The sequence below is a fragment of the Vigna unguiculata genome, chromosome 3, assembly GCF_004118075.2.
Source record: "Vigna unguiculata cultivar IT97K-499-35 chromosome 3, ASM411807v1, whole genome shotgun sequence".
In the NCBI taxonomy this organism is placed as follows: Eukaryota; Viridiplantae; Streptophyta; class Magnoliopsida; order Fabales; family Fabaceae; genus Vigna; species Vigna unguiculata.
The window spans coordinates 37,797,350-37,809,119 of NC_040281.1; the positions used below are offsets into that span (position 1 = coordinate 37,797,350).

Consider the following 11,770-nt stretch of genomic DNA (forward strand, 5'->3'; position numbering starts at 1 on the left):
GTGTCTTTATTATTATTTTTTTCAAGAAGCCAGTTTGTTGTTAGTTATTATTATTAAGTTGCAAATAAAGTGACCTTTCTCCACTTTATTCATGGTAATTTGATATTGAATTGCAATTTAATTTCATGGTAATTTATCATCACTAATATTTAAATTTATTTTTAATTAAAGTAATTTAGCGTCGATTTGGATCATTTATAGAATTTTATTAGTTTAATTTGTATCAGCTTAGTCGACACTAATGATAATAATTTTAAAGCAACTATACAACATCTTAAAGTTCGAATAAAATAAATAAATAATTATAATGAATTAAGGAGATGAATGTAAAAAAAAAAAACAAAGGAATATGGATGAAGAATATAAAAAATGTAGATGAATGATATATATATATATATATATATATATATATATATATATATATATATATATATATATTCATATATATATATATATATATATTTTCATATATATATATATATATATATATATATTCACTTTCTACTTTTTATTTATTTTAATTGTTTGGTTTGTTATAAAATCATTTGCATCTCCAAATTTTTCATCTTATCATAATCTTTATGCAATTATGTTAAATAATGTATGTCAATTAAATATTTTCTCTGTCTCACACATTTTTATTCTTTTTTAATATTTTTATTTATTGTTTAATTTCCTTTCACATGAGAATGTTTAACACTATTGATTTAAGTGTTTAATAGCATAAATCTTCCATTTACTAGGTAATATAGAAAATTATCTTCTTTAATATATTATTAATTTTTGTTTCATTTGAAGAAATTTTTTGTTTCGTTAAAATAATTTTCGTTATTTCTTAACCATTGTCTGTAATAATATTTGAAAATTTTTCTTAAATCTCTAAGATATTTTTTATCTTATCATACTCTACTTATACATTTGTTATTCTTTTTGTGATTTTATTCAATAGTCTCTCACATTGTTTCTAAGACACATTTAATAATTTGTTAATATTTTTATTTGTTGTTTATTTTTATCATATAGAATACTATTTGGATATATTTTATATAATTGTTTTTTATTTTCTAACTCATTATCAATCATACTGTAATTTTGTCACTATAATTGTATAAATAAACTTTATTTACTATAATATAAAAATTTAATCTAATTTGACATGAATTTTTTTATCACTGTCCAACATATATATTGAAGTCCAAAAACTACAAGATCTATATTAAAATTTTATTACAATCACTCTTCAAATTTGTAATTTCCAATTAATTTGAAAATATTAAATTAAATATATTTTTTAAATTTATGTTCACTGTGGTTTATAAAAAATTATAAATTCTTAATAAAGCAATTTATTATAAATAAATATACAAATCTATAAAATTATAAAAAGTATGATAAAAATTTAGTCTTTCGCAAAAAATAAATTGTACTTGAACAGTGAAAAGGTTTAGTTTGAAAAAAAAAAATCCTAGTCTACTCACGTTAATAAAATTAAAAAAACGGCATATAACAAAAAATAAAAAGTTGAGTAGAAGAATCCAGTTGAAGAAATAAAATACATGTAGGTCTAATAAAGGTACGAAAGAGTCTAGAAAAAAAAAGTGATATTTATAGTCTCAAATAAGTGGCCTATATAAATAACATTAATGTAAGTAACTAGCCACATGGATGCATACATGAACTAGGCTATATTTAAACAAACTCTTAAGAAAAAATAAACATTTGTTTTCATAAGCTAAAGTTAACTTATGATATTATAATGAAAAATTACATAAATTAACTTATAAAATAAAAAAAATTTAACTAAAAGAAATTGTTTACTTTCTTCTTGTTTTTTCAAAAAAATAATCATGAAAAACCGCTCAAACATATTCAGATGAGAGAGTCAATTCTCAGTTTTACAAATGGTATTCAACTTTGCAAACCTGCTTCTATTAGAAAACAACTTCATTATATTTATTATTTTAAATGTCAGAGAAAAATTGCCGGCACTAGATTTATTTGTTTGATTATCGCCATCCTTAACATTTACAATTTATTTCTTGTTGTTGTTCCATTGAGTTATTTCATAACTTGACAAAAGATATAAATTTGTCGGTTACTCATGTATCATTCAGTTATAATATATATATATATATATATATATATATATATATATATATATATATATATATATATATATATATATATACACACACACACACACTTGTGCGTATCTATATAGGATGATGTGTGTTTTCATCAAAACTTTTCAAAATATAAAATCAAAATGCAGGCCGCTTGTTGGAAAATTTTTATCGATGTCTTGGATTAGGTCAATCGTATATATTCAAATAATGGATGGTGTTTGCGAAATGAAAACATAAAAGGTGAAAAATATATTTTTAAAAAAATAATATGATGAGTTAGTTGACCAACTCTAGCACTTTTATTCTAGAAAAGAAATTCACACATAAAACTTAAACATTGAGATTTGAGAAATTTAAAACTTGATCAAAAGTTGTCCATTACAAGAACATTTTAATTAGTGTCAGAAATGTATCAATGGAACTAAATTTATAGTTATATATAAATTTATTAATGAATTTTGCAGATAATTTTTAAAACTTTTAATTATAGATGAAAATGTTTATCATTAACGGATTTGTTGATAACATCTATTAATATATTAGAATATGTATTACCGATAAAATTTTTATCGATAATGTATTTGTCAGCGAAATTGTCATTATTGACAAATGTTTTGTTGGTAAATTCCATGGATAAAAAAAAAGTGACAAACTTTCCAATTTGAATTTTTACCAATTCATGTAAGATATGCTAGTAAAATTCGTTGATAAAAGGAATAATAAATTTTTCACCAAGACTGAAGAAATTTATTTTATAACTTGAATGAGATGGGTGAAAAGAAGGGAACGAGAAGAGAAAGAGGAAGAGAAGAAGCTAAAACCAGTTGTGGAGACAACAATATAGAGGTAAAGTAACAGTAGTGGGCATGATAATAGTGGCAAATGAAGATGAAGAGGAGAAAAAGGAAAGGGAAGAGGAAGGGGAAACAAAAGAGAGGAAGAAGAAAAGGAGGAGATAGAAGAAAAAAAATGACACAATCACGATATTTATCAATCAATTTTATCAATCTGTTAGTAATTATCGAAAAATATTTACCAACAAATCTAGATTGTCTATAAATGCCAATAAATATTTACTAATGAATTTTTGGTTATTAATAATTACTGATACATCTTTTTATTCTTTTTATTTATCGATGAACATTTTACAAACAAATTTTTTATTGTCAATAAACTCAAATTATCGACTAATTTTTATTATTATCTATAAATTTTTGCTTCTCAATAATTAATGATTTTACTACGGTGATTCATAATATATCATTATATAATGGATTTTTAATTATATTGAATCAACATTTTAACTTTTTTCACCCTTGAAATCATAGTTTTACAGGTGATTATTCATTTTCTTAGCTTTCTCTAACTCAAAGATCTTTATTGTTGATAAATCAAACATGATGATGCACACTCAGGGATTTTCATCACCTTTCTTTTTTATTAAGAAACTCACATAGTAGTTAACCAATTTTTGAGAAAATTTATTTTTTCTTGTTCAAATTCCCAAATTTATTGATCTACATCATTTTAAAAATTCAATCTCACATGCTTAGGTTGAGAACTTGAGTCACATCAGTCATCATTGGTACAAATGCTGCAAGTAACTTGAGTCAGGATCCATATAAATCTTCAATGATATTATCTAAAACATCGGGATGACCTTGTCCAATTGCTTCCTATATAATATTTTTGAAATGAATACAATTGTTAGTCTAATGATCGTAAACATTTTCACATTCCCTCTTCTTCTTCTTTTTTTCTAAAGGAAAGTAGTTTATGATATCACTTAACTTATTTTATTTATTTTTTAATAAAATATAACAAATATATTAGCTTTTAGATGCATTGATTAAGCATTTTATCTTTAAATTCCTCTTGTTGTAATAATTACGTACATAAGGATGCCCCACGTAAAACACATCATTCTTCGTACATTTCACATAATTGTTTATTATTCATTAGAGTTTCTAAATATTCTACTTTATCTTTCTTCACTTATGGTATATCTCTTTCCCAAATTTAATTTATTTGTTTCTTTTGACATTGTATGCCAATTGGGTCATATCTCTTAATGGTTCATTCCTAATTGTTTTTCTCATCCTTTTTTTTTAGTCATAATTGGTCTTATTTGTGTCAAAATAAGGTTCATCGTCCACAAAATAATTGATTTGGCCTCATTTAATGGAGAGGTCTAGCTAGTAATGGACCTATTAGCCACAATTAATATTAACACTTTCTTGTGCATTTCTACTTTAACCTACACTTGTGCGAGACACTTGGACTATATCTTTTCATGTTAAGAATCCAAGTGTGAGTCTAAGTCCTACATTGATCAGAAATGAGAAAATAGAGCACTATATAAGAATAAAGACCTATAAACCCACTGTCTTAAGGTTTTGGGTTGAGAGTGGTGGCAATGTCTTATGTAGTTGAGCTCAGGTTGGTGTTGTATCTCCCCAGTGATACCCCCTCCTTATAAACCTAACATTCCATTATACACATTACTATCTTTCCACTCTACATTCTAAATCCAATCTTAACTACACATTCAAAACTAGTCAAATTATGTGTTTTTTAAAAAAAACAAATTGTGGAAAACATTGGGTCTACCAAAAATGCCAATTTGTTTTCTATAAAAAAATTTAAAAATTAAAACTGAAGTAATCCAACCAAAAGAAAAATGATACTTTATGGGATTGTTTTTGTTTAGATTGACAATCCAGACCTATTTTCAAAAACAAAAATGAAATTATATAAAATTACATAAATTAAAGTAAACAATAAAATTTGAGATCAATAAATTTTTTTACAAAGTATAATCATAAAATATAACTTAGAAGAATCTGTATAACAAGAATAATCTGAGAATTGAAATAATACAATAAATATAAATTGAAAGAAAAATAAATTACCAGGAATAGAAAATAAATTTAAATATAAAATCAATAACATTGATGAAATAAACCCGTTTTCTATTCAGTTTTAGCATGGAATTTCGTATACAAATTTTTTCCCACTACAAATTATAAATAAAATTCAATATAAACAATTATACAATCACTATAATAAAAACATTGATGTCTATTATATATTATTTATTGAAAATCCGTTTGGAGTAGTTTACAAGAAGACACATGCTAAGCAATTAGAACTTGTCCGTTTCAACATGTCACCTTCAATTTTTACTAAGCAATTTTCACCCAACTCTATGTATAACCTCCATATATATATATATATATATATATATATATATATATATATATATATATATATATCTTTGATCATTTCATAAACATACCCTCAATCAATTAGTTTAATCTTTATATGTGTGGCTTAGGGAACCAATATATTTAATAAGAAATTGATAAAAGAAAGAACATTGATTTTTGTTTACTCGTAACTTATCACTTTAATTCTTTTATATGATTGCTGTTATTAGCAATGATGTTAACTTATAAAAATAAATACAATTAAATTCATAAAATATATTTTAATTAAAATTTATTGTAATGAAAAACCTAAGCATACAAATATATTACGTTTAGAAATTTATATTATGTTTTATATTATAACATAAAGATTATTTTTAATCATTGCGATTTTTAAAAATATTAAAATTCAATTATAGAAAGTGTAAGAAAAATTTATGAAAAAATTCACCGAATACTTAAAAAAAATACTCTTGTTATTAACAATAATTCCTAAAATGTTTTTGTTTAGTATTTTGATTTTGATTTATATATAAAAGGATGGCAGGTTATCCCTAGACACGGGAAAAGACAAAGGAGTGAAATTTCGCATCACCGAACATGTTGTCTATGGCCAGGACAATAAAAGCTTAGAACGATTCCTCCAGAGTAAGTGTAAGAGTCTGTATGTTCATATGTTAGTAATTAATTAGTGAAAGCAACATAGTTTTAATTCACCTAATACCTACTTAGGAACAGTTCAAAACATGTTTTGTTATCATCATTATTCCATTAATTTAATCGACAAACTTTGAATTCGTGGATGCATATAGTTGCTATATTCTTTGTTCACTTCAACACCATCAAACTCGTCTTCTATCCCTCTCTACCATGGCTTTCTTCTCCTCTTCTTCATGCTCTGATCAAACCCAGAAACAAACATCTTTCTTCATATGTATCATCTTCTTCACTTTGTTCCATAACACTGTAGAGTCAGTCTCCTTCAACTTTTCCAGCTTCCAGCAATCAAACTTGAACAACCAAATAAACTTCACGGGTGATGCCTTTCCCTCAAACGGTGTTCTTCAGCTCACGAGGAACCAACTCGATGGCCCCATCACAGATAGCGTTGGTCGAGCCTCGTATGAACAACCAGTGAGGATTTGGGATAGAAAAACAAAGAAGCTCACCGATTTCACAACCCATTTCTCTTTTGTCATGAGAGCTGTGAACCAGTCATTTGTTGGTGATGGCTTAGCCTTCTTCCTTGCACCCTTTGATTCTTCCATTCCCAACGATTCCGCTGGTGGGTTCCTCGGCCTGTTCAGCCCGGATTCCGCATTCGACACGAAGAAAAACCAGATGGTGGCAGTTGAGTTCGACAGTTTCATGAACGCATGGGATCCGAGTTCAGACCACGTAGGGATCAATGTAAACTCCATTCAATCAGTTGCAAACGTCACTTGGAAGAGCAACATTAAGAACGGGTCTGTTGCTAATGCTTGGATATGGTACAACTCCACATCCAAAACTCTCTCTGTCTTCCTTACCTATGCTCAAAATCCAACCTTCAATGGCAGTTCTAGTCTTTCTTACGTTGTTGATTTGAGGGACGTGTTGCCAGAGTTTGTTAGAATAGGCTTTTCTGCAGCAACGGGAACATGGGTTGAGATACACAACATTTTGCTTTGGTCATTCAGTTCAACCTTGGATGAGGATGGTGGGAAAAAGGTCAAGGTGGGCTTAGTGGTTGGTATAAGCGTTGGTTTGGGTTGTTTAGCTTGTGCTGCAGGTCTAATATGGTTTACCTTTTGGAGAAGGAGAAATAGACCAAGGGGTGTAAACGAGGACGGTGTTGATGCTTCCATAGACGATGAGTTTGAGAGAGGAACTGGTCCAAAGAGGTTCACCTACAGGGAACTAAGCAACGCAACCAACAACTTCGCCGAAGAAGGAAAGCTGGGACAAGGAGGGTTTGGAGGAGTTTACAAAGGTTTGATTGTGAATTCCAACCTTGAAGTGGCAGTGAAGAGGGTTTCGAAAGGGTCAAAGCAGGGGAAAAAGGAGTACATATCAGAAGTGACAGTAATCAGCCGTCTGAGACACAGAAACCTGGTTCAACTCATAGGGTGGTGCCATGAACAAGGTGAGCTTCTTCTTGTTTATGAATTCATGCCAAATGGAAGCCTTGATTCTCATCTATTTGGAAATAGAGTGATGCTTTCGTGGGGGGTGAGATACAAGGTGGCCTTAGGTTTAGCATCCGCACTTCTTTATCTTCATGAAGAGTGGGAACAGTGTGTGGTCCATAGAGATATCAAGTCAAGTAACGTAATGTTGGATGGTAATTTCAATGCAAAGCTTGGTGACTTTGGGCTTGCGAGGCTGGTAGACCATGAACTGGGTTCACAAACGACTGTTTTGGCAGGCACGATGGGGTACCTAGCCCCAGAGTGTGTGACCACAGGGAAATCAAGCAAGGAATCTGATGTGTATAGCTTTGGTGTTGTGGCACTTGAGATCACATGTGGTAGAAAACCAGTGGAGGTGAAAGAAGAGGCTGGTAAAGTTAGGCTTGTGGAGTGGGTGTGGAACCTGTATGGAAAAGGGAAAGTAGTGGAAGCAGCTGATGAGAAACTGAATTGGGAATTTGAAGAAGAGCAAATGGAATGCTTGATGGTTGTGGGGTTGTGGTGTTGTCACCCTGATCATACCATGAGACCCTCCATTAGGCAAGTGATTAGTGTGCTTAACTTTGAAGCTCCTTTGCCAAGTCTTCCATCGAAGTTGCCGGTGCCAATGTACTATGCACCTCCCATGGAGGTAACCCAATTCTCCTACACTTCATCTGCCGTCACAACCACAACCAAAGATTCCTCCCCATACTCCTCAATTTCTACTGGGTCCCGAAAGTCTCCCTTGTAGCATTTTTGGTAGATATGATGTATTTGAATTGTGCAATGCAATGGCATAACTTGTTTCGTTTAGATGTGTTATCAAAATCCCAAACCATGTATGTATATCATTATGTTATACGCAAAACTGAGTGCTAGAAGATTGAACCGTGAGACTTAAAAACGTAGTTGGTGTTTGGAACTTATATTTATATGTGAAGCCCGGTCAACCCATTTATTTGAAAACGTAGCTGACTTTTTTCCTTTACGGAAATTACTTTTGCACATTATCATTTTCTTCCTAGAGCCTCATCATTTCTTCATTCATTTTTTTTTCATTTAATTTTCAAAATATAATAAATAATTTTAGAATTTTTTTTCTAAAAATCACCTTCTTTTAAGAAAAATATTTTCCGGAAGTTTTTTATTGTTTGATAGGTTAGTATTTGCTTTTCGTTTATTACTAATGGCCCATATGTAGATATCCATTTAAAAAATCTTCTTGAATTTTTAAAATTTATGAGTATATATGGATACCCATCAATATTTAGAAAAAAAAATATTTTATAAATTTTTAAAATAAAATATAAGTAAAATTAATATATATATATATATATATATATATATATATATATATATATAAATTTAACTTAATAAAATATAAATTAGATTTTAATTTTAATTTGCGCAAATAACAGATATTCACACCTAATTTATTTATAAAAAAATATTAAAATATTTATTACTCGTAAAAAATAATAGGTCCATCACTAATTTTATCCAAAATTACTCTCGGACACGTATACTCTTGTTATCCCTTATCATATGCCACTTTCCAATGTATATATCTGAAACACATACTCTATTATGCCTCACAATGCACCATAGTGTTTTCTGGGACAAAGAACCAATCTTTTGGGCCTAACATGAAGTACTTAATCTGTATGGAAGTTCCTATTCTCACACTTGTTCTTGTTAAGTTCACCTGATTTTTCCAAAAGTAACCTTTTGATGAAAATGTATTTTCTTAGTTTTAATATTTATTATAAACACTTGACGCCATAGAAATTTGTTTCGTTGTGTAACTTTTGTAATAAAGTTAACTTTTATCGTACTTTTTTTATATATAAAATATGAGATCTTAATCATGAGATTTTAATCACGCTTTTTCATTCATTTAAACATTATATTTTACTTAAATTGACTAAATATAATTTTACTTATAACAACTTTGTCGATTTATCATAATTAATTTGATTGCTATTAAAAGATTTTTTTTTTTTCAAAATAAACAACTTTTATTGTTGTTAATCACATGAAAATGTATGTCTCTGGAAGATTTTGTCTACCCACTTAACAAAAAGTTATTTTTGTTATAATGTATCCAAACAAGATTTTGATATTTTCATTTGTATACCCAACAATGTTCCATTTGGACTTAGTTGCAAATTCCTCTGTTTTTTCTTTTCAGATGTTTCACCGTTTGGATTGCAGATGAGTGCCACATGTCACGTAGCGGTCGCATTGGAATATTTTATTTCCCAGCAGCCTATATGCATAACAAATTTGTCACTTTCCCAAACAATTCTAACATTTTCGTTTCAGCCATTTGTACAGTTCAACTGCCACCATCTTTCCATCTCAATTTACTATCTGTTGGAGTTTTCTTGCTCGACAATACTTACTTTCTCACTCCACATAATTTCTTGATATAGTACATACAAAACTCCAAATGCAGACTATGTATTTGGAATGGAGAAAAAGAAAATGCAAGTAAACAACAAAGAATGCTCCAAAACCTTTTCACACTACTTGTCCATTTTTATAGAAATTATATCGGCAAATGCATTTTTTCACCAGATACACCACTTGCTAACTCGTTTTTAAGAATATTTTGATCATTAAAAAATGTAATCTTTTGTATGTGTTAAGAATGATTGAAAGGTAAAATATGTATACAAATTTGTTAAGTATCAAACTAATTCCCATTTTTGCATAACTCTTTTTGTAATTTGTTGCACAGCAGTAAGATTCGTACGAGAGATGGTTACTGGCCGCAGTTTGAAAAATTGTGCTCCCAATTAGATAGCCTCTTGCAGTGGGTGAGTCTTCCAAAGAAGAAAACATTGTAAGAGAGTTAAGAATGGGTTTTGGAAGCAACAGAAATGTTTCCTTTCACTTCCAACTTCGAAGGCAAAAGATGCTAACGTAGAAATTTGGTCTCTCTACTCTTAACTTCTCTTATAAGACAAAATTAACACTTATGTATTAACTATGTGTTATGTTGTATTCTTTTTCACCTATTTACTATTTATAGAGATGGATTTGTGAGTAGTTATGTGTTTGTTTTAAACGGTTTGGGGGCGTTCAAGGATAATGATTTGTGGGATGCATTAAGAAAGAGATTATGCTATAATGAGGAGAGGCAAGAGTAATTACTGCTTATATAGAATGTTTTTACTTAATCCGTTTGCAAAGCATGAATGTTCTTTTGGTAGTGGTGGCTAATCTGTTTAGTGGTTTAGTTTGGGCTTGAGCTGGTGATGAAGTGTGAGGTGTGAAATAAATAATAATAATAATAATAATAATAAATAATAAGAGAAGTATTAATAATAATAATAATAAATAATATTAACAAGGGAATTTTTGTAATTTTCCTATTTTATCTATTACTTTTTTAAATTTATTATATCACTAAGAAATTTCACATTCAAATTCACTCATATTTACCTTCAAATTCATTAAAATAAACAATACAAACTTCATCTCCAAATGTACTAATATTCATCCAACTTTATACTCACTCTCTCCCAAATCCATCTTCTCAAAAAATGGTGTTCACTTGTGAAAATTGAATTGATTTGAGGGAAAGAAAAATAATGAATTTGAATGGATTAGATGATGAAGTTTGTATTGTTCACTTTAAGGGATTTGGAAATGAAAGTGAGTGGATTTAAAAGTATAGTTAGTAAAAGTTTATGAGTGATTTGATTAATGTGATAGATTAAAAATTAGCTTTAATGAAAAAAAACAAGATTATCCTTGATTTTGAAAGTAATTTAAAATTATAATTAGATGAGTTAGATTTATGTCATAAAAAATATTAAAATTAATAAATTAAAATAACATATTTTAATAAAAAAGTATTTAGAAAAAATATTTTAATAAAAAATAACAATTAAAAATTATTTTTTCAACTTTTATTCTTTTTATAACAATTTTAAAATTTTGGATATTAATTATTTGAAATGTGCACCACTACAAAAAAAATGTTCGTGAATTAAATTGAATTAAAAAAAAATGAAGCGAAGGTATAATTATAATCTCGCAAGTATCACTTTTAAATCTTCTCCCATGAAAAAGAATGGGAAAATAAAAAAAAAATCTTGCTATTATTTCTTTTCTTCCTCTCTCAAATCCATAAAAATAAAGAAGTGTATCACCTCTAAATTATTACTCTCTTTCCTGTGAATATTAAATACATCTAAGTGAATAGAGTACAAATTCCAAGTTTCTATTACCGTTTGAGTTTTTTTAAATAGAAATAACGAATTCTATAACT

The 11,770-nt window shown here is 28.4% G+C and overlaps 1 protein-coding gene across 1 annotated transcript; it reads left to right on the forward strand.

Moving 5' to 3' along the window:
* Positions 1–6,188: 6,188 nt before the first annotated feature.
* On the forward strand, positions 6,189–8,453 carry LOC114177298 (L-type lectin-domain containing receptor kinase IX.1-like). The gene has a single exon (XM_028062579.1). The coding sequence runs from the start codon at positions 6,206–6,208 to the stop codon at positions 8,237–8,239; it is 2,034 nt and encodes a 677-aa protein (XP_027918380.1). The 5' UTR covers positions 6,189–6,205; the 3' UTR covers positions 8,240–8,453.
* The last annotated feature ends 3,317 nt before the right edge of the window (positions 8,454–11,770 follow it).